At 37.0% G+C, this 24,702-nt stretch overlaps 1 protein-coding gene across 7 annotated transcripts in view; it reads left to right on the top strand.

Annotated features, from left to right (window-relative positions):
* LOC124302333 (neprilysin-3-like) overlaps positions 1 to 24,702 on the top strand; it is a 50,598-nt gene that overhangs the window by 5,707 nt on the left and 20,189 nt on the right. For 5 of the 7 annotated variants that reach the window (XM_046758428.1, XM_046758427.1, XM_046758431.1 and 2 more), the window contains 2 exons: positions 7,934 to 8,041; positions 21,708 to 21,919. In XM_046758428.1, the coding sequence (XP_046614384.1) occupies positions 7,934 to 8,041; positions 21,708 to 21,919 (320 nt within the window). Of the gene's footprint in view, positions 1 to 620; positions 644 to 750; positions 872 to 7,933; positions 8,042 to 21,707; positions 21,920 to 24,702 lie in introns of those variants that run through there. The other 2 variants (XM_046758434.1, XM_046758432.1) reach the window with 2 other exon arrangements.

The following is a 24,702-nucleotide window of genomic DNA, read 5'->3' as shown; positions in this document are numbered from 1 at the left end:
GCATTAAAAAAACATTATCCCCGCAGTGAATGCGTCATAGAAATTGAATAATAGGACAGGATAGGATACATAGGGAAAAAGTTTGGCGAGCGGATGTTTTTCCGTTACGTATGTATCCACGCATGCATACATATGTAGACGTCGTACTGCATTTCTCGTGATCTTTTCCGGCTTCGAGTGGATGAGAATACCTATGTAAACGATATTATCTAAACATATGTGTACGTATGTATACATATACATATATACATATATAGACGTTGCACGTACGCGCGTGGAGAGATTCCGCTGCTCGGTGATGTTTGGATACTGTAATAATTCCAAGAAGCAAGGGGGAGAAACGGTGGGGATTTATTCGAAACAGGGGATGCTGGTTGGCTGGCAGAATGACAAAAATTATTGGACGATGAGGGGGAGGAAAAGTCAGCATCGTACTTCTACGCGACTAGGCGCCACTGTTTTTCACGTCGAGTCGAATGTCAACGCTGCTACATATCTCCGAAAAACCGAGCGAGAGGGGGAGAGAGAGAGATAGATAGATAGATAATGTTTGTTACGTCCGTGGAAACGTTGGATAAGAATTAGAAACGCAAGTAATGCGGTAACTAAAAAAATCAGAGGAGGTGAAAATAAATGTAGAGAGGTATGAAGGAAGGGTAATGAAAAGTAATAGAATAATAATACAGTGGAAGATGAGCATGCGATAAAGTGAGACTGAAATAAAATGAAGAAAAAAAAAAAAATTAAAAATAAACGCAAAGCAAATAAATAATTGAGTAAATTATCGAGTTATTAGTAGGTGAATTATTAAGTAGATGAGAGAGAGAGAGAGAGGTGGACGGATTTGATTCGTTCTGTTATTCGTCCGATGGTGAGTAAAGTGAATTGTTTTTATCACTGGATTTTACGGTTCATTTGAATAGCCGCGTAATTGTTCGTACAGAAAATACTGCAATTAGAGAAATTTTTAGTCCCGGTTACCGCTCAGTCCTTAACTATTTTCATTCTTTACCACGATCGAAAAATATAGTTCTAGGTAAAAAATGAAAATTAGTTTTCTACCTGTTACCGGAAAGTCTAGTATCCGTTACTATTCTTTCTCATCACGATAGCTGTTGCTGTATTTTCTTGTATAATTGTTGCGAAAATTTAACGCTCGTGCAACGATAAATTGACGTTGAAGCCTTGTTTAACTAAAAAAGTAGAGTAAATCGAACAAACTGATTTTGCGTTGCAATTGCCAAAAAAGGATCGAAAATAGCGCAAAATGGTTAGGCGTAGCTCGTTTTTCGTAATTCCAACGATATTCAAACAGTTTTTTTTTTAACGATAACTGTTTTACTCAATTTTTCTACTTACTGCAAAAAATGAAGTTTTTCTCAGTGTGCTGTTTGTAGGATGGAGGCAGCGTGAATATTCAGAAGCCATTTACGTCGAAAGTTTTTACGTAAGAAGAAGGGAAAACGAGTTTACTTTGCGTTACGTCAAGTTCTTCGCAGCTTCGGCTGCGGATCTATGACAATTCGATTAATTCACCTCACGTATATTTGTACGTATGCGCGCATGTTTGTACCTTGTGCGCTTTTGAAATGGGTCAAGTTCGCCTTAATCAGCGATCGATCCGTTTTACCATCGACGATTAAATTCATTCCAGACCACTTAACGCCTGCTCGTTTGTAAGGGCTACTATATTATTATTCCAGATAGTTCGCTCTCCGATTTTATTATTCGAATTCAATTACACCGTCGCAATTCAAAGTGCAAGTCAAACATCCCCGAGCAACTTTTCACTCTGAGTTGCTGTAATTATCTCACCTGCGATTAGAACGTGAATTTTTTTATTCTTCGTAATTGTTTCTACTCATACGCGTTATATAAGATACAAATTAAATGTTCGATAAATTTTTAAATAATAATAATATGTAATATAAATAATATATGGAAATACTCGGTACTTGAACCCTTTGATTTTACAACCGTCTTCCATTCTTCGATCCAAAAATCTGTACCAGACGAATTCACAGAGCTTAAAGAATATTTTTTAATCGCGGTATAAAAATCGAAAAGGCGACAAAGGATAAAGTCTACCTAATTTTGACGCGCTAAACAAAGGCTATTTTCATGAATGTTTTTAATAGGCTTATGTTATAAATATTGATGTATAAGATCTTACACTTAATAAATACACTCCCGAAATACATGGAAAGATTTTTTTAAATTCATTTTAGTGAGTTTCTGTACATGAAAATGGTAGCTGAAAAAAGGTCAAAATTAAAAAAAGATTGAATGGATGGTCTGAAATAAAAATTCCAACGGTTTTAGATTCACTTTGTTAACAGCTATGCCGCGTATCGTACGATTTATAATTTATGCAAAATTGACAATTTGGCGGACATTTTTCGAAAACTAAAAAAAATGGTGTTTTTTTGCCGTTGGCAAAAAAAAAAAAAAAGTCAAAGTCAAAATTCTTAAAAATCGTATGATATGCGCCATAGCTATTGACACACTGAATCTAAAACCTTACGATTTTTTTGTTCCAGACAATCTATTCCAGAGATTTCATCAACAGCGTAGACCCATCTTTTTTTTTTGTCCTTTTTTCAACCACCATTTTCGTGTATAAAAATTCACTTCCATGTATTTCGGGAGTGTATTTATTAAGTTTAAAAACTTACGCATCAATATTTATAATGTAAATGTATTCAAAAAATTCACGTAGTTGGCCTTTTTCTCAGCCCCCCCAAACGAAGAAGTTACAAATGCACGTCGACGAAGCGAGCCGCGTTGGTCGGCCAAATATAAATTCGGGCCGGGTCGAGTCGAGCCAGTTTCGAGGGCAGGCGCCGCGACGGCGTGCAGTTTCACATCGATCGGCATATAAGCGTATATCGAGTCGATAACAATAAGCCGGACAGTGGCTGTGTCATTTGCCCAAACAGACGCTACGGGGACGTAAGCGTAACGGGGAAATTTGCCTGCGGCACGTCGTGCGTGATTGTCGTTGTCTTCGACGTTGTTATTACGGGGTCTATGAACCCTAGGGTGGTTCTTGACAGGGGTTTTTTTTTTTTTTTTTTTATCATTTTTATGCTCCCAGGGGCTTAAACGCCCTCGAATTGATTGAGAAACGGAAAACATTTCCTCATAATTTCAACTCTCTGTATCAATTTTTAAGATAGACAGCTTTGCGATCGAGATGTATCTTGGTTGTTTTGCTTTTTTAAATATTTACAAGTCGTCGACGAATATATCGAATATAATAATGAAAAATGTATATTTTTTTTTTTAGAGAATTGATCGATGCGGAAAATTCGCGAATGAATGCGTTCGTATGTTAATTGACGTTCAAAGTTTCATTTCTATAAAATTGTGATCACCGGGTCACAATATTAACCTAACCTAGAATTTAAAAATTTTTTTTTTAAAGAATTTTATCGATCAATACCGGTGTAAGATAATTTTTGATTTTGGTTTATTGTACATGTAATGAGGTTTTAGAATAATGTAATAACACCGATCTATCTTAAATTTTGTAACCTGCAAAAAATGTGCAATGTATTTTATAACAGGATTGATCGTTTCGTAGCTACACTTGACAGAATGATAATTTTACATAGATGATAGTTTGAACGTTAATTCGGATATGAACGCTTAGCTTTTTTGTAGAACGTTCAATTCTTCACAAAAATATGTGTTTTTCATTATTGTCGGTATATTCGTCGACGACATATAAAATCTCAAAGAGCAAAGAAAAAAAAAGAAGCTTTTCCCATGTTATTTCCATAAAATAATTCTATCACAAAGCGGACTGTCTCTTTTTTTAGCGTATTTTTTTTTTTTTAATCAATTTGAGAGCGTTTCAGCCCCCGAGAGCATAAAAATTGAAAAACAACCCTATTGAGGACCACCCTAATGAACCTATAAGAGGGAGGGTGAAAAGATGGAGAGGTCCAAAATTAGAAGGACCGTGATATCGAATTTCTTAAGTAGTGAAAACTCAATTTCTGCCTTTTAACACACGTAGAAAGTGGAGAAAAATAGAGATGCTTTATATATGGAATTCCAAAATTTGGAATCGTATACAGATTTTATATTTTGCTATTACATGTTTCGACCTTTCGCTATATTTCGATTTTCTGTATTTTCAATTTTCTCTACTCTCGGACCTTCTACATTTTTATAATTCTACGAATGAGATTTTTACAATTTTTCAAAATTCGATATCTTGGCTCGTCTATAAATCGGTAATTCAAATTTTTTTAACCCCAATCACTGTACAATAATAATAATATGGGTGATAAAATTCAGTAAAAAAATTTTCTCACAGGCAAAATTTTTTCTCCGTTATACCGACGCGCTGGCAAAGATTATTAATCTTCACTATCCTTTCGTCGTATCGTATCAGGATATATTATACACGCGTAAGAGAAGAGACGAAGGGTGTTTATAATTCATTTACGTAATATCGTAATAATTTCAGTTCATTCATGTATTATATACAATATACATACAGATATGCATATGTATGCACAGTCATTAGTCGTAATTTCCGCTTTTGCTGCCTAGAACTACACAGTACATGGTATATATTAATTAGGTCGTAAGCTATCTAAGATTAATTTGTGCAGAACGGTGCAGGGTGCGTACCTAAATATAACAAAACGAATTTCCAGTCTTATTAGAAACAATTTTCAACCTCATTTATACTCGTCGTGTATATTTATAACATATGTGGTAGGCCGGTTTTTTAAAAACTTTTTTCTTTCTTCGTCTTACGTACCCTTCGAAAAGTTAGTTTTTAGCCTGAAAACGAAGCCTCGTGAAATCGGAACCCGGTAGAAAAATATGTAAAAAAAATAATATAACTCACTGTATATGTATACATGACATACAAAGCACAAAGCTATGCTTTCTATTTTCTCGCGGTTCGCAAAGTCGAAGTCGCTGCACGACATATACGTATATATAATTGACCTTCTATAAATAGCAACGCTCTACGCGATTATCGGCACGAGTGGCCAGGTGATCTAGGACCGAGTGAATGCCCTCCGTATTTTATCCTGCCACACGTTGTGCAACACCTGACAAAAATGTCTCTTTTCATCGTCTCTCAATTTTTCGCAATAGGAAAACAAAAGAAAAAAAAAATATAGAATACATAAATAAAAACGAAAATAATCAAAAGTATCTCGAGCCCCATTTTTTATTTTTTATTTATTTTTGCTCTCTCTCTCTCTCTCTCTCTCTCATCCAATTGTAAAACCGATTTTTGAAATATCATCGTGCATCCCTGGGTGGTTTGATAATAATTGACGTCATTGCGAGACAAGAGCATCGGAATTATTATATGGAATAGCTGTTTCGGAGGGATGGGAAAATGGACGGTGGTTTTGTGCAAAATTATTATAATAATAGCGGCTGCTGCTGCTGCTGGAATAAGGTTTTACTTTGTAATTTTGGTACGAGCTCCGGGCTATAGGTAGAAAGAGAAAATATTCAACGGGATACGGATGGGAGACACAGTGGCTACGTATACACGGGGGTTAATTTGAAATCACAGAGAGTGGCTGGCTGTAATTTCCCTTTACGCAAAAACCCGCGGACATATATATATATATATATATACGTTCATGTCTCTGCTGATATATATATATGTTTATGTATAAGACGCGATACGTACATACACGGTTCATTTTGCGTTACATTCTTGCAACCTCTTCCTTATATTTACAATCTCCAATCAGAGAAAATTGCCTACGCGATATGATATGTGACCAGAAAGAACGTGCACGAGCAGAAATTTTCTCTCATCTTGATTCGTTTTTTTTTTTTTTTTTCTTTTTTTTTCTCTGTCTGGGGTTAAGTTGCAAAATTCTCGTGCGCAATTTTTTTTTTTTTTTTTTGCTTCTCGCCAGACACGACGAAATTTTCTCTTCGTTATATCTTTGCTATCGAGTATTACGTATATTGAATATCCAGCAAATTTTAATACGTCTATTTAAATTCCCGAATCGTTGATTCGTCGTTCGGAAACTTTGTCGCAACTTTACTCCGTGTTGCAGAATTTTTAAACGAAAACCTCGCACCGAAAATAACTTTAATAATACTTCGACTCGATTACCGTGTGAATAAAATTAGAAGAAAAAAGAAGAAAAGAAAACGAATCGATGGACCAAAAAATTGGCATTTTCATCTCGCTCACATGCTTTAGTCATTTAACTGTTTACCTACCTGCAATATGTTTGTATATGTATATATGTATGTATATTTTATGCTTTCTAAAGGGGGAAAACATTGCGCCTTTCGGACTATACACGATGCATATATATAGGGCCGGGATTTATTGTGATTTGAATTTTGGGCGAGCGAAAGCTCGCCGAATCGGGTTTCGATTTTCCAGGCTCCACACAACCAGGTAGATATAATTTTGCGTCTCTGTTACCATTCTCAATAAGCTACGCGTCCGCGGGATAAGTGGATGTAGATTGACTACATTTTATAAAAAAATGTATACATAAATTATTCATCACGAAGCTCGATACATTTCGAATTCAAGTATTTCAATCACGCTATCCTTTCAAAAGAAGATTTTTCAACAGCCGTAAATCCTCAAGCCCGAACGATTAATTTCACAACCAACAAACGTAAAATGAATAAAAATTCTGAGTCCTGTTTAAAATTTTCTCCGTGACGGATGAAAATTTACAGTTTAAGAAGACTAGGTTGACGGAAATTATTTTTGCTTCTTTTTTTTTTCTCTCTCTCTTATCACTCAAAGAGAGTAATTTAACATCGAAAGTTTGCAGGAACAATACAAACCGTTTCGCTTCCGTAATATATTCTTAGACAGCTTTTTCATCCCTCGGTGTAACGTTTACGACGCTGCCTGTTGGCTACGAAGTAATGCAGAGGGTAGAGAGGGTGGGAGGTGGATGAAGAGGAAACTCTGCGATCATTTAGATACGACACCGGGTTACTAGACATGACGTGTACTCACCGGATGTACGTGTACCTACGTTAGAGTAGCTTGTCTATAAATAATTCACTTGAATCGATACACCGACTCGGTTTCTGTGCCGTTGTGTTAGTCGCGTCGCCCTGCGATTCCCTCCCTTTTTTACGGGTATGTATTTCACCCCTTTCGCAAGCCAAGATGCTTGGCTGCGGTGTACGGGACTTGAACCGCGTGAAAATATTTGGGGATCATTTTTTCACCCCTGTTTAGCACGATTTTTCTGCAGTGTCAAATACCGTGTGGGAAATGAACGGGGGTGGAAGTATGATAGAATGATGAAAAAATAGAAACGCCTCAACGTCCAGTTTTTCTTTACAGATGCGAAAATTTAACTTGTCGAATTTAAAAGTTTAGGAAGTCGAAGTGTGTAGGAGTAAAAAAATAAATGCGTCAGAATTTGCGTCGATTTTGACGTTCTATTTTTTTCACCTTTCTAGATTTTTTTCATTTCGCATTTATGAAAATTCGATATTACGGCCATTCTATCAATTGGCCGTTCTAGTTTTTCAGCCACACCCTGTCAGATTGGTCGTCCAAAAGTCGACATCGATTTTTCTCTATTTCTTAACAACAAGACAATCGTACCGGTCTATGAAATAATCAATCTAATTATTAGTTTCGTAATCTGCGTGAATTTTTGTTTTCCAAAGTACGAAAACAAAACGATGAAGGTATTAACGAATGCTTATTACGAATGGATATGTTCATTTTGATAAATCCATTCGATTTCACTTTACTATGTTATACGAAATTATCGAAAAGCATCGATTTCTTTGTCCATCGAGTTTCTCAAATTTGGAAGATTTAGGATCAGGATCTAGGAATACGGAGAAATAGACGCAAGCCTCGCAGCTTTTTGGATCGGCGAGTTTCCTTTCATCTCAGTTTCCTTATCGTCGTTTGCATCCCGTGTTTCAGATATTCTGGCCAACACTAGCGGCCGGATGAACGGAGCTTTCTACAAATTGGGAGAGTTTTACAAAAGCTGCGTCGACTTCAAGAAACGTCCGGCAAACTTCTCACCGAGTGAGTAAATGAAAAGCGCCTCATGTCTGTGCGTATACGTGTACAGGGTGGGCACAAAAAATAAACCAAAAAATAAAAAACTTCACCGATTTGATACGCGAAGAAAATCAAAACGCGTTGACCGATTTTCGGATTTTTTTTTTTTTCCTTATTACGCGTTTGAATATCTGTAAAAATTTTATTCGTTGCTGAGATGAGCGTTATTGAAAAACAGGTTTTGAGAAAGTAATTGAAAAAAGTTTAATAATTGAAGAATGTTCAACACAATTTCCTTCTGAAATTATTATTTAAGGACTAATTTATTCTTCCAATTTAGTAAGTAAAATAAAGTTTTCGGAAATCGGTCAACGCGTTCGGATTTTATTCGCTTTTCAAATCGCTCCCCCTTTCCTTTTTTTTTTCTTCTTTTTTTTTGGCTCACCCTGTATATAGATGCAGTGCCTTGATTTCTTCTCTTTCTCTCGGCATACCAGCGGAGAAAGGACGAATAAAATCGCTGGAGTTTTCCACGCCTTTTGTCTCTATTCCTTTGGCCATTGCCGGAGAAGTTAATAAACGTGGAAGGAATGGTTGAAAAAGAAGATTCAAAAGCTTACGATTTAGGTCGGTAAAGTTTAGAAATTCAATTCTAACAGGTATCCGTTCCTTGTCAGAAACCAAAAAATAAAGAATCGTAATTTCGTGACTGCAAAAGAATTTTTTCCCCGTCGAGAAAAGAAGTTTTTATTTTTTCAATATTGAAATTCGATCGTTCTTTTTTCTTTCATCGCGATTCTTTAATAGAAATTTTATATCGAAGCTTCGATATCGACTGTGAGTAAGAAACAGAGCGAGAAAGGCGGGAGAGCGAATTCATTCATATTGTATAAATATTTTATATTTATGTATAACAATATATATGATACAGCTGGCGCAATATGTTTCGGGACTTCGTTTTATACTAGAAGAAGGAAAAAAAAAAAGAGATACAACCAGCTTACCCTTGCGCGATCAATTATTCATAGGTGGCACAAGATTTCCGTAGATAGAAAGAGAAAAAAAAAAAAATAATAATAAGATAAATAAAAATAAACAAAATAAGGAAAATTGCGGCTCGCAGAAAAAGCATTTCCGCCGCAGATTTGCAGGAAAAGGAAGAGGAGAATTGCCCAATATTATCTGAAAGCCTTTCTGCTTGTATTCCACTGTTCTTATTCTTCATTTCTTTTTTTCCCCATTTTTTCTCCCCCTTTCTATAATTTACGCGCTACGCCTTGATATCAATATGCATATTATGCAGATAATAACATTAGGGTGTTTCAGAAAATAATAATTTGCGATCTTCCACCGTGACATCCCCTGAAAAGTTTATTTTGATCAAAAGACAGATTCTGCGAAAAGATGTTTGATTTGTCACTTTTTTTAAAACATTTTTTTTTTGGAATTTGTGAAGAAACACGTGTTGTTGCAGCACTTGAGTTGTTATTTCTTTCCTGACGTTTGTACATTCAATTCAAAGATCACGATCCATAACACACAACGATAAATCACAACCGGGAATCTTATTCTCCGAAATTAAAAGTTCGTATTAAATTATACCTATTTTATGAGATCTAATTAATAATGAAAAAATTGCGAGATGGAATTCTCAAACGTAAACCGTAGACTTGATATTACAAGTCCGGGTCTTCTTAGCGACGCAAATTGATATTACGATCGATGCGAGCGATGAAGAAAAATTTTATTCACGGTTCTTAATAAATTAAAAAAAAAAAAAAAAAAATGTATAAAAGTGAAATCTCCTTACAGAACCATTCCTTTAACTTAAACAAACTTTTTACGCTTTCCTCCTATGGGGGAAAATTGCAAATTACTTTTTTCTGAAACACCCTGAGTAACCTATATCGCACACGCCTATCTCCAACGCATAACGCAGACGTGGCGATGGATAAACCGCCACTGCGGAAAGGCCGCACTGTGTATTTCCTAACAATAGAGGGAACGAGAGAACCCGCCTAGTTCCGCAACGTGTAATCATTCTCTGTCAGTTGTGTACACACATTGTACATATAAATCTGTATTCATGCATGTATGCACATACCCGAGTATCTACGTAACTGTCAATACTTTGAATATCGAACCGCGCTATTGCGGCAAGTTATACATATACGAGGTTTATTAACGTCGGTATATAATAACCGCAATATCCATTCTACTTTGTACATGCGATACGCGCACCTATATATTATTATTATTGTTATTTTAAACAACATCATTGTTATTATTGTCCTCGTTGCATGTTCTATGTACGGAGGTAAAGGATCGTTCTGACATTACGATGCGAATGTATTATTTTTTTTATATCAATATTGCTGTACAAATTTTTCCAATTTCATACTCCTGATCTCATTGTCAGATAAAACGTGCGCGAGACTAAAATACGATAAAAATGGCTCGTTATACCGTAGATACAATAATTGAAAGAGAAACAGAAAAAGTAAAAGCAAAGAAAATTTATTTCTCTCGTTACACGATCCAAATATTTGTTATAACCTTTATCGCTTTCAAATGTATATATATATACATACTATTTCGTATGTAAAATTCGTATACATGTTACATCCACACAATCCTACGCCTTAAATATCCGCAGTAATTAAACTTGCAAATACGGCTGCAGAGCTGCTCGAGTAAAACCAACGAACGGTGGTTTTTTTCTACGCCTAAATGAGCGGCGAATAACAAAGAGTCTGCAACTCGTTTGAGCGATAAAATATTTAGACAACGAGCGAGAGAGAGAGAGAGAGAGAGAGATATATATATATATATATAGTTAAAACTTGGTTTATTTTTTTATCTGCAATTTTTTTTTTTTACTTTGTTTTACCTCGTTTTTGTTTTCATCCAAATTATCGCCGCTGCAAATGAGAAACGAGCTGCAATATTTCCATATCTCTATCGGTTTTTTTTTCCACTCTCATCGATGTATATACATATATATAATATATACCTATACGTACATAGCTGGTACTTGATATACAGAGTGCCCCAATTTAAGAGACGGCTTATTTTAAATTGGGACACCCTGTATATTCCAGAATATGAAAGACGAATGGTCACCGCTCTAAATCGAAAAAAAAAAAAAGTTTTAAATTTCGGTTCGATTACTATTCGAAAAATTTCGGTTAGAAAAAATACGTGAAGAAAACGACGACTGCTTTGAATCGAGAAAAAAGGGAAAAAGTTTTACGCATCCGTTCGATTGGTTTGCAAAACAAGAGATGAAAATTTGGATTTTATAAAGAAAGTTTGCAAAGTGGAAAATAGCTCTTTGTATCGAAATTGTTTGAGTTTGTTTAAAGCGTTATCTTTACCCGACCGTTGAACACACGAGCGGATAGCAAACGTGCGAATTCGCCACCGTCTGCAACTTCGTCTCGCGGTTTGCTTTCCATTCCCGGTTGACACTTTGCCAAACTGCGACGCGCTATCCGGCAAACAGGAAACACTCCTCCGGAGATACCTTGCGGTAATTGTGTTTAAGGATACGTCGAGTTGGCCGTATTTAGGCCGAGTTGAACAGTAAATTAGAACGCAGAAACGCAACTCTAAACAATAAACGTACGGATAATAGAAATAACATTTATTAGAACAGAGGGCTGAATGTTTGATAACTATGAAATTTTAAATGCAAAGGTCAACTGTATGATAATTTATTGTTTTCGACAATTATTTAATCTGTTTTTTTTCTTCTCGCATTCTTCTTTCAATACCGCGAATAAATTGTTTCTCCAAATTTTGTCGGATGATTGATACAGCGTACATTTCTAGCGAATGAATAATTCCGTGGAAATCAAATCTGAGACGGAATTTCGTTTTTGAACTCTTTAATGTTGGTTACAGAAAAAACTTTGACCCGTGCTTTTTATTAACTGTTTACTGAACAACTTCACCCACTGCATTAGAAAATAATATCATAAATTTTATCTTCTCCGGTCGAGAAGAGTTATATGTTATTTTTTCGACGAAAATTATTCATCTCAATTAACTTTAACCCCTTCAGTCACAGAAGCCACTATAATGGCACGCGTTTTTTTTTGTCATTTTTTTTATGTTACGTCCAGATCCTAAATTTATTTGCATTTTCAGGTAGAAAAGTACTTAAACTTCGGAACGACTGGATTTTTTGTGAATCTGTAATTGTTTATGTAGTTATAAATGAACATATGCAAAAGAAACCACGTATTTTCGTGAATGTGAATCGTTCGCGGAGAAATTTCGTAATAAACGTCTACTAAAAAATAAACCTTGGTACTCATCGGTTGACAAACAGAGATCTCAGATTGGCCATTAGATTTACAAAATTAAATTTTTAGGGGGGTGGTTTTCACCCTTCTTAGGGGTTGATATAGATAGCATTGGGGGTTGCACCTATTTTCGGCCTAAAATCGTACAGTCTCAGTATGAATATTCCTATAAATCTGATTCAAGAACACCGTCTGAAAAAAAGTTGTTAATTCACTTGGATTTCACCCCATTTTAGGGGTTGTTTTTAGTTTTATTAAATTTCTGACCTTAGATTAGCATTCAGCGTCGAAACATACATTGGAAACGTACAATTGTTGCAATTCCGTTCCCAAAAAAACTGAATCACGTGACTGAAAAGGCTTGACACATTTTCCTGGCTTTCCCAATTTTCGACCACTCGACTTTAACCGCAAGATTATACATTCCTGAAGCACGGGATAAAAGTGAACGACATCCAGACTCCGTCGTCATCTCAGCGTTAAACGGAGTTCCTCCACGTGACTCGACTGCAGGCGATACGAAAATGCAAAATCGTTCGCGAGCTGAATACCGGCTAATTGTCAACGGCAGCCTGAGGGTGGAGGGGAAACATTATCGCGTGGAGGCGACAAGCTCGATGCATGAAAATCCCGTCTTCTTCATATTTCTCCTTCATTGATGCCGACATTCGCGCATCCAGATCTCCGAATCGCCGTTCATATATTCCCGCCGATAACATTGACCCCCTTTTAACCACCACCTCCCTTGAATACATTCGCCGAAATGTCACCGACTCTGGTTTCTACACCGTTTGTCCCGCGAGCTTTCCGCCCCTTTAAAAGCTTTAAATATTCATTGCCGACCGGTGACTGTGAACTCCGGCCTTTTCGTTTTACCCCCATTTACCGGGGGTGGGGAGCAAAAACCTGCCGGAATCTTTACCCTGTCTCTCTGCCCAGGGGGAAAGAGAGATGAACTTGGGGATTGAAATGCTCGAGGCGATGCGCGACATGCGTTACTTATTTTCTCCTGCAGTTCGGTCTAGGGAGGAACAAAAAGAAAGAAAAAAAAAAAAAAAACCGCGAGCTGAGGGGAATGAAAGGGGGTGAAAAACAAGGGGTGAAAGCAGAGAATGACGGACAAAGACTCGGCATGTTACTCGCCCGTTAACGGTTGCACCGAGATCCTCTCACGCTCTCATTCCATGCCCCCCGAAACGCGAACTTGAGAGAGCTTCGCGTACAAGCTCTTCGCAACCCCCGACACGCTACAATCTAGAGTGTACAGCTTACAGCTTCGACTACGGTCAACGATCGTATAAACGATATATAAATATGGATGGGGAATTTGCACGAAATAAACACTCGTGCGAAGGGGATGGAGAAAAATGAAGGGGGTAATTACGGCCGAAGAATTGATTTTCGGTTTCTTACAATTTCTTTTACCCTTTCATCCCTCTTCCATTTTTTGTCGTTAATCTCAAAAATGATGTATTTTATTTTGACATAAAGCTATTGAAAAAATCCTACAACAATTTGTGATCATTTGCAAGTAGATTATGCCAGAAAAATCCGTATTCTATGCTACAAATATAAGTGAGAAACCTTGCGCGCAATTAATTTTCACCTTTTTACACTCTGTTAAAATTGCACTCGGTGCATCACTTTGGTACATTTGAATGAAGATTTGATGAGCCAAATTCACTCCAAAGGATGTAAGAGATGAATACATAAAACCACTAGAATTTTTTAAACTCTTCCTGCGTGACAAAAAAAAAAAATTAACTCAAGTACCCAGGAATTTCCTGAAACTCCTTTGAATGTCCTCTTAACGGATATGAAATATTTTATTCCGCCCAAATGAATTCTTTGTTTGACGAAAATAGTTTTCATTCCCCTTATGCAAAGAAAGAAAAAGAAAAATTAGTCAAGAGTTTAAAACAGCAAAATTTTATACGTTATTATTACATGCAGGTATTTTTGTGGATTAAAACAGCTTGCATTTTTTTTCATCCCCAGATATCTAAATTCTTACGTATACCTAAATCTACAATGCTTCGAATAATGAAAGAAAAAAAAAACGAGACAACAATTGTAAGTTGTGTTAAGAAATAGAAGAGAAATTTCTATCGATGATCGATAATTATGCATAATACGAATGATGAAAACAGGTTTTATCAAATGAATCTATAGCCGGCAATTAATAATCGTCTAATTTGATTTCCCATTATATAAACGCACAGGATCGTTTTGGCATGAAAGTCAGTTTCAAATCGTTCGGTTCGAGGTTATCAATAAGTATAGTGATAGAAAATTTACTCTGAAATAAGTAATCCGCGGAGTCGACTTGGCGCAGGATGCAGAAGCTAGTTTATACACATATATATATACACGTATAGAAACGAATGAAATTCAGCGTGTGCCGACAGTCGGCGAGGGTATAACCGATGATATTTTCGCGTGTTTTGGCAACGGAGAATTCGAGTCGCTGTATAATTATACTGTAAGTCGAAGGTATGGGTGTACCTAAAATACAATCTGTGTACATATGTGTCTATATGTGTATATACACTATGTATGTATATGTATGTATATAGGCATTACCGTACATAAAGATAAAACGAGAGATTTTATGAAAGCGAGAATAAATAAACTCGGGTCTCTCAGGCCCGTAGCAGTATTTGGGTGGCACGGAAATAACGGGAGGTGTAAGGGGATGAAAATCGGGGGAAGAGGAAACAAACGCGTCCTCGATCGGCGGGGGCAGTCGAGGCGGGCATCGGGACGCCGCCAAGGCTAATCGATTTTCCTTCCTCCCTGTTTGCATAAGTTATAAACTTGCGTGGAGTTGAGCCCTTCTGACTTCCGCGTGTCCTCTGCCCTTGGCGTTTCGAGAAATATTGCGCGTTATCTGCAGAGATAAATTTATCCAAGGCAATGATCATTTCGGATATAATAACCTTATCTACAACCTAATCCTAGACATAATACGTGTTTGCATAATTTATATAATTTGTGCGGAATTGAGCCCTTCTGACTTCCGCGTCCCCTCGATGATTCGAGAAATGATTTGCATTTTCTGTAGAGATAAGTTTATTCGAAATAATGACTATTTCCGGTATAATTACCTTATCTGTTATCTAATCGGAGAGATAATATGTATTTTCAGAAGTTATAAACTTGCGTGGAGTTGAACCCTTCTGACCCCCGTGTGTCATCTGCTCTGAGAGTTTTGAGCAATGTGGTGGGTTATCTGTAGAGATGAATTGACCTAAAATAAAGATCATTTCGGATATATCGACCTCATATCTACTTAATTACAAAGATCATACGAGTGGAAGTTCATTTTTCATCTTAATTTTATAGTTAAATATTCTTTTCATATTCATATTGATCTGTTTCTCGGGTATAAAAGTCAAGTAATTGATTGCTAAACAGGCTTATTCCGAAAGACTGAACAAATCTCAGCCGGAAGTTGTTGTACTTAAAAAATTGCCACTACTTGAGTCGGATAAATATTTTTTTACTCATTAAACTAAATTTTCTTCAGAACACGTACACTATGTGTGATGAATTTTAATACCACAAAATTTTTTTCACCTCAACGGTTCTCGTTTTTTGGTGATATTAATAATCTATCGTTTTTATCGTTAAGATTTTGACTATCTAGATAAAAATGTGACAATAATCTTGTATCTGTTACGCAGAGATTCTTGCACGAGTAAAAATCTTTCTTATCTTGTCTAGATTAAGTCTTGTGCGAATCGTCTTATCTGCACTTTGAACGCCAATCAGGGATCAGTCGAGGCGATCCCCCGTTTCAAAAGCCATGAAATAAATTCCCATATCGCACCCCGAAGCTCCGCATTGCGCAGGTGTGTCTAAAAAATGTGACTCGGCAGCTCTGAGGGCGTAAATTAGTCATAGACTTAAATCTCGGGGGGGTAGTTTTTTTCGTCCCCAATGTGAAACTTTTTCGTTATGCCTTATTCACGATTTTGCCCGCATATACTATGCATAGTAGCTACAGGCATACGAATGGGAAGTATCTTGCCGACAAAATCGCCGTCATGTAATAGTCATTTTTCAAACTCTTCATCCCTTCTTCTTTGAGGGATGACGAAAATGTGTAAATGCGAAAACTCACGGCTACGTGACTCGCCGCCAATCCGGCTTATCCTGACTCACGTAGATTTATTCCCGTCAACTTTGCTGACGCCAAGGCTTTCTGTAGGTGCTCTGAAAAATCTCGGTAAACGTGGTTTTCGGGTGGGGTTGAAATTACGAATTTTTTGGTGGTGGAACTTAAAGTAAAGAAATCAAGCGCACGAAACATCAAAGTTTCGAATGGTCGGAAACTCGACGCTCAAAGCTCCGAAAGGACAAAATGCCAAAAGGGCGTAATTCTGACAAGTCAAAGTTGAAAAACTGCAGAAGTGAGAAAATTTGAAAATCTGAAACATTGAAATTCCAAATGATCGAAGATTTTCAGGCTTGTCAATTCCTCGCTTGGTGAAATTTCACCACTTTGATCCTTCTTTGTTTCGGATGTTCGATATTTTTATGTTCGTAATCCTGGTCATTTTAATTTTCGGTTCTTATGATTTTTAACACCCACTCGTTGATTAAACTATGCTGCCTGAGTATATTTTAATTCGCCGAATTTTACTCCATCGAAACTTTACTTTTCGGATCTGTGCTTTACTGTAACTTGAATTTTTGGAATCTTGCATTTCGGAACTTTGAGCCGTCGACTTTTCGACAATTCAAAACTTTGTTGTTTCTTCAAAGTTTGATTTCTTTGTTTCAAGTTTCGCCAATAAATAATTCGGAATTAGGCGCTTTCGGAACTTTTCAAATTCGGAATTTCAAAACCACTCTGTAGTTTTAACATTTTCAATTACCGTCTCCCGGAGCACTTCAAAAGCATTCCAATTTAAGGATTAATCGTCGTAATTCCCAGCGCTTTCAACTTTTTGAAACTTTGATTAAAAACAAAAAAAGAAAAAAACAAAAGGTTTCAGAAATATATTTCGCGCTGCAAAATTTTTTCCACAATACCGTCCATCCGACTCTACTTGTAGAAAAGAAGAACAAACGCTCGGTTTTGCCAGTGTGCATTTGGTTTAAAATTAACCCCCGACTGGTACGGAAACGCCAGCGGCGATATCGGGAACCAGATTTCTCTTTTCAAAGTTCAATTAAAATTTCAAACAAAAGTCCCACCCCTCTCCGATACTCGTTTCTATCGTCGATACGCTGCCACCGCACATCAAATCTGGAGTCACGAAGCCGAGGGGATCGAGGCAGGCGGCTAACCACGCGGTGTCTACGTGCGGGATAGAGCGAATTTTCGAGTGGGATAAAAGGGCGGAAGCGGGGCAGAGGGGGATAAAAAGGGGGGGCAAAGGGGGGGAGCCTTTTTATCTCGGTGATTTGCATTCTCTGACATCCGCCTAGCTCTGCACATCCAAGGCCACGCCATTTTCCATCCGCAATTTACCATCTCTGCTCTCTGCACTTCGCTTCTCCTATATATGTATATGTATGTATATCTCTGTACTTGCGGATATAGTTTTTTATTACGTGTATGAGCTTATATTACATGTATATATATATATGTATAGGTGTAATAACGTAAGATTCTTTCGTATAATCGTCATCCTTTCATTTTCGTACGGTATAACAAGTTTGACGAAGTTTTTCGCTACGAAAAATTTTACTACGATATGTTGTGAAAATTGTTATCTCCTCAATTTTTTTTTTTTTTTTTCTATCTTTTATTCCCGACACTACATTACGAATATGACGTAGGAGAATTATTGTATGATGAATTTTTTTTTGTTTCAACCACTTTTAAAAAATTTCTATCGAACGTAAAGAGAAAAAGGTGAAAGTTCGACGAAGAATGGGGAAAAATGCGAATGAAAATAAAACACACAAATATCAGGTAAATTTATCAAAAGTTTTCAAAATTTATAACGTGCGTATATCGCAGTTTCGCGAGCTTGACGTTTCGTGCAGCTTAGCAAAATCGACGATCAAACGGGAAAGAACAACAACAAGAACTTGCAGCTTTCTTTCGAAGGTTAAGGCTTTCGTGCAACGGCAGCCGCCTAACGTGGGATAAGAATCATTTCTAACTGTTAATCTGACCCACATTTCTCACTGCAGCGGGCACTTCCTACCTACGTAATTAATATTACGCCTGTAACTTGTGTGCGTATATATATTCATATATATATACATGAATACGTATACTTATTCCTATACATGTATAAGTTTGAATAACAGATTCACGCAACCCTCGTTCACCGGGTACTGCTAACTCTTAACAATAATCATTATTACTTATACTTCCACCATTTGCACACGCCTTTCATTATTGTTATTATCATTATTATTATTATTATTATCATTATATCGTCCATGAATATTATACGTGCGTGCGTGCAGGTGAAATTTTTCAATCTCTTTCCGTGTACACTTTTCATCGTTGGCGATTTACCTCGCCTAACCGATTATGCGAGCACGTTACCAACAGTTTTTTTGCAATTTTCTTTTTTGTTTTATCCGCGTTTTTTTTTCTTTTTTTTTTTCATGAACCCTCGTTTGATTCGTATCGCCGAACTTTGGATCGTTTTTAGTTTCCTCGAAGGAGAAAAAAAATTTCGCAACACCGTATAAATTTCCGCTTTAAAATATTCCCGCGTGTAAAATTGTCCTCTCACAAGCTCAATATTTTGCCTCAATAAAATTTAGACCATCTTCTCCGGACCATCGGAATTTAGTTTTTCTTCTCTTTGGAGACTTTTTTTCATTCTCATTGGTTATCTTTGCCGATGGATCTGGGAAGGTTAGAATAGTTTTCTTACCTTCGGTCGGACGAGTTGGATCGTTTTTTCGCACTTCCGAGCTCGATCCAATCGTTATTCCCGTTTTTGCTTATGCGTAGAAAAAAAAAAAGAAAAGAAGAAAACTCCTCGAGCCTTTTGTCGTCTGCAAGATCTCGGATGTTTGTCGAGAAAACTTTCACCGCAACGCTGATATACGGCTAAGGCTTTTGAGAAAACTTTCTTTCGAATCATCCCCCCCCCCCCTCCCCCCCCGTCCCGCCTCCTCCGCCGCTACGTTTCTCCGTTTTTTGAAGGATTATGTTTATTATTAAAGACGGAATATTTGTAATTTCAAAGAGCAGAGTTGGTAAATTTTTGCGCGTGTGTTTTTTTCTCCTTGAAGAAAAATAATCAGACAAAGCGAAGCTAATTCGTGTCGAGCAGATATAAAAGTGAAATTTGAATTTACGCATGCCTAGTTTTAATCTGAATTCATCGCGATATAGTTGGGCGAAGGAAAGGAGATCGAGTTTATTCAATTATACCATCGAGAAAAATGAAAGGAAAGTATGGAAATGGGTGGAAGTGGAAGTGGTGGGGGTGGTGGTTTAATCTTGCACGATACTCGGAACCGTTTTGAACTCTCAGTTTTTAGCAGCGGTAGAAGTAATCTCATGATTCATGAAAGATAAACTTCTTGCCTGCCTCCTTGTTGAATCGCTCTCAGTTCGTTTTCATCACTCCCTCCGGTCCTGCAGCTCCCTCCGTTACACGCTTCATACGCGACGATCCCATGCAACCCACCGAAAATCCGTGAAAGAAAAAGCAAAGAGCAAAAAACAAAAAAAAAAAAAAAAAGAAAAACAATGGTCGCCCTATCTTTCAGTACCAATAATGTTGATTGCATTTTTTTTTTTTTCTTTCGGAAGCTTGTAAAAAGCTTCCCGCATATTACACCTGGTCCTTTACCATTCCTCCGTGCACGTGTTATTCGTATCCTTTTTTTTTTTCTATGTGGGACGATGACGTTTTTCAACGGTAAATAACCTCTGCGAGATAAACTCGCCTCGGGGGTGAAGATATCTAATGTAATTCTCCTGAGATCCTCTGCTTTTTGTTTTTTTTTTTGCTTTTATTTTCATCCCAGGAAAAAAAACTTTCTCCACTCTTTAAATGAAAATATACGGATCTTCTTGTCCGTTGTTGTAATACTTGGATGAGGATTGATGGAGCTTTTATTTTTCCGTAACAGAGAAAATCCGGAAAAACGTGTTTTCACAAGTTATCGCTACGGATAAAATTTAATTCTGACATTGTAGAAAAATACTCCGTCGTGTGTGAATAATTATTTTAATCGAATCGCTACTTTTGAGGTATAAAATTTTATTCGAAAAACGACGAAAAAATTCACCTACAATTTTTAAATCAGTTCGCGATTTCTTTTTGTACACGTCTTTTCAACACGTGTTGCAATTGTCGAAACTAAACGCGGTCGGATTAAAAACCGATCAAATTCGAATTATCAAAATCGGATACGTGTTGTTTTTTTTTGTTTTTTTCTCTTACTTTTTGTCATCCATTTCGAATAGGCGAAAGCGGGGCTTTCGCAAAAAAAGAAAAGAAAAGAAAAAAATAGGCGGTGATCAAGGACTCGGGAGAATTATCCAGGTGTTTGAGTATCCAGCAAAGCGTGATAAGGACCGTAAGACAAGACTGCGGGAGAATCGTCGGGGTGCCTAAAAAGCGTCCTTCGTAGTTTTCGACTCGCGTTTAAATCCGCGATCGTACGACAACCTTGGCCTTTTTATATACTTGTGTGTTTCACTCCCGGTTATACGTAGTGTGTATAGATTGTACAGCGAGCGTAGTTACCCAGGTCATTAGGATCATTATTTAATCGATGCGAGTCGCTTAGGCGGCGTCAGGGACGCTCTGCCGGTTGGTGCAGGGTGGAAAGTCTGAAAGCGGGTCGATCCCCGCAGAAATTTAACCACCCTCCCCCTCCCTCCTTTACCTCCCTCACCCCATCCCCCACCGCCTACTTCTCCGATTTATACTAGACTTCCCAGAGCCGATTACGCGGATACTCAGATACTCGGATATTCGTGGATTTCTCTCCCCGCCAGCCATTTCGGGGTATCGAACAACCCTCGATGATCCACCAAACCGAGGGTATATATACGTCATACGTATAGTTCGATAATAACCCTGATCGTTATTCCGACAACGTTTCAATTTCAAATTTTACACGGGGGTAGACAAAAATTTATACCGGATTTATTATTAATTATTTAGACGGTCGTTGAAATTCTGTAATTGACTCCCTTTGTCACTTTTTTTATTTTTACTGATTTCACCCCATGTTTCGATAGATCGCATCGAATTTTAATTGTAAACGATTTTTGCAATTAAGGTGGAATAAGAAATTTTTAAAAGGCAATTTAGTTTCACGGACAACCCTCGAAATACAGGAATATTAAAAATATAGTCATAACCGTTTTCTATCGGTCAATTTTTCCAAGTAGTTATTTCGTCAAGATAACGTCTCCGTGCTTTCTGTTCCAGTGTATCAACTTCTCGACGAACTCGGGGGTTACATGCCACCCCGTAGAATGGCACCCTCGGACATCACCCCTCTGGTCGCATCCCTCCTGAGGGTCAACGGGGCGCCCTTGTTCGATGTTTACGTAGACGTTGAGCCCTACGATCACACGAGACGCGCCGTCTTTCTCGACCTCCCGACGAAATCCGAGGTGAACACCTTCTACGAACGACAGGTAAGATTAGAGATAAACGCCGGGAACTCCTTTACTTTTCAGGGATTTTTTTTTTCACAAAATGTTCCAGTAACTCGGGGAATTTCCTGACGAATGAAATTTTCGTTCTTTTTTTTTTTTTTTTTTTTATGAAACATTTTATTCGACGCACAAGTCAAAATAAAAAAGAAAATAAAAAATATATTCGTATCTTCGTGGTAACACTGTTCAGGTTTGCGATTAATGGAAAATCATCTCTTCGATACATGATCTATAAATATTGAAAAATTGTTTGGAAAAAACTTGGGATCTTCTTGGAATTCGGGGTCCTGGTTTTAGTAGACATCCTGGTTAATTCTGTCACAAGATGAATCACGTGTTAAAGAAGAAAGAAAAGAACAGAAACAAAATCGCTATGAATAGGATGAAAGTTTTTTTTTTTTTTAATTGTGTAAAATAAGTGAAAATTGACTCAAATGTTGTCTTGAAAATTCAAGGAAGGAAAAACATTGATGAACTTGTTTTTACCTACGTTATGAATAAGTTTAATTGGCGGCTGGAAAAATGAGCGATTAATTAACCGATCGCTCCTATATAATTAAGGGTAAAGTGGAATTCGGTTATTTCGTACTTTGCAACTTGCAGTCCGCATATATATATATATATATAGGTAAGAGAAAGGTAACGTAATTTTGAAATTTTATTTTACGTTTTTACTTTCCATTAACCCCGAGCCCACAGCAGGCTAATTAGAGGTATAAGTGTCTGCGAAGTTTCGAGGACGAGTGGCTTCGCAATTCGCGAATCTCGTGCGGCTTTCGAGAAAATTAGTGCAGAGCCTCCGGTTTTAATCCATTCTGCTTCGGGGGAGAGCGATTTTCGATGTGATTTAACCGTTTGAAATTGCGCCGTTGAAAAAGAAAAAAAAAAACAAAACAAAACAAAGCAATAAAGATCGAGGTTTAGCGGAAAACGTTCGAGTCTGACTAGCCGTTTAAACTATCGTTAGAGACTTTAATTGTAGCGTAATAATATTTACGCTCTCCGTTACTCTTGTTTTCTTTTCTTAGGTCGTTACGCTTTATCTGTATCGTGTGATTACGATGGCTGTAATTCGATAATACAATCGTTTGAAAACGAGTATCTGACTAAACGTACTAAAGTTTGGATTGAAAAAAAAAAATGCGACGGAAATATGGTTGAATTAAATTAAATTATCAAAATGAAATAAATGAAATTTGAAACGGATTCTGTACGTCACAAATGCGTTACCGTGTTTGTACACACAGGGAATAATTTCTCTCAGAGAAGGAAGGTGTTCGGGTATTAAGCGGGAATAAGCTAGCATGGTAAATTAATTCAATTGTTTATCAAGCAACAATGATAATCGTACGCTCTGCCCGGCGTGAAATGGGATGTGACAAGTGTGTGTTTTGATGAAAAAAAGCTCTCGCGTTATTGTTCAGGACACACGGGCGTATTAGCCGGAAATAACGAAAAAACACACACGGAACAAAAAATGTTGCGCGAAAGAGTGAAACAAAAAATTAAAAAGAAAAAAGAAAAAAGAAAAAACGACGCGAAAACAGCGGGGAAGCGGAAAGGCGAAAGGAAGGAAAAAAAAAATAAATAAAAAGAATAATGACAATCGGCTTCAGGCTCGAAGATAAATCTAAAAAAGTATCGCTGCTTGTATTATACAATATGTATATATATATGTATATGATATGTATATACATTGTGTATAATATATAATATAGAACGAGAAGCCCGTTCAGGGTTACGGATGAAGGAGCATGAGGATATACATTTCTTTTTTTCACTTTCCCTTTTCCCTGTTCTTCTTCACCCATGGCAATATGCGGGAACGCGTATTTGTGTTTTCAATATATCTATTATACATATATATATATATATATATATATATATATATATATATATATATATATATATATATATATATATATATATATATATATGCGTGGGTGTGAGCGTATCTATGCGGAAACCATTGCGTAATCCAGATACGGGTGAAAAATGAAGTGTTACATGACAGAAAAAAGGCTTTTTCAATTTCGAACGGATTTCCTAGCGGAGAATCATTCGGTACCGAAACGAATATCGCGGGTCAGACGTGAGTAGATTGCGTTGTGCGGTGAGAGATGTTTTTTTTTTTTTTTTTCTCTTCTTCTTCATCCTCTTTTTCTTCTCTCAATTTTTATCTCATCCGGATCGTTTTCCCGTGCCGCATATTTTTCACTTCGTCTCATCGATTTGATTTTTCTGGGGCTAGTCAAGTATTATCTGTTGACCGTGCGAAAATTCAAAACAATTTCACAGAGATAGAGAGAAGATTCGTTTTTCATTTTGTAGAATGAGAGAATTGAAGGAGGTTGCAAGTGCCTGTAATAAAAAAATTGGAAAAACGGTGAAAAACTGATGTTACTTGTTCTGTGGAATTTATTATTTGAAAAATAATGTTTTCATCCTATTTTGATTCTCCTCTTCGACGGATGGGGTTAAGATTCCGAATTTGAAAAGTTCCGAGAGCGCCGTGTTTTGTAATATTTGGTGGCGGAACTTGAAATAAAGAAATTGGTTCAAAGCTCCGAAAAGCAAGATTACGAAAATGAGAGAGACCAGGATTACGAACGTAAAAATATCGGCAAAATCCAAAACGAATAAAGATCAAATTGGTAAAAATTTTACCAAGCCACAAATAAATTCACAGAATTCTCTTTTTCGCACTTTCGGAACTTTGACTTGTCGCCTTTTTGTCCTTTCGGAACTTTTCAAACTTGTAA

The sequence above is a fragment of the Neodiprion virginianus genome, chromosome 4, assembly GCF_021901495.1.
Source record: "Neodiprion virginianus isolate iyNeoVirg1 chromosome 4, iyNeoVirg1.1, whole genome shotgun sequence".
NCBI lineage: Eukaryota > Metazoa > Arthropoda > Insecta > Hymenoptera > Diprionidae > Neodiprion > Neodiprion virginianus.
Note: the sequence above shows the minus strand (reverse complement) of the source record. Positions and strands in the feature narration are given on the sequence as shown.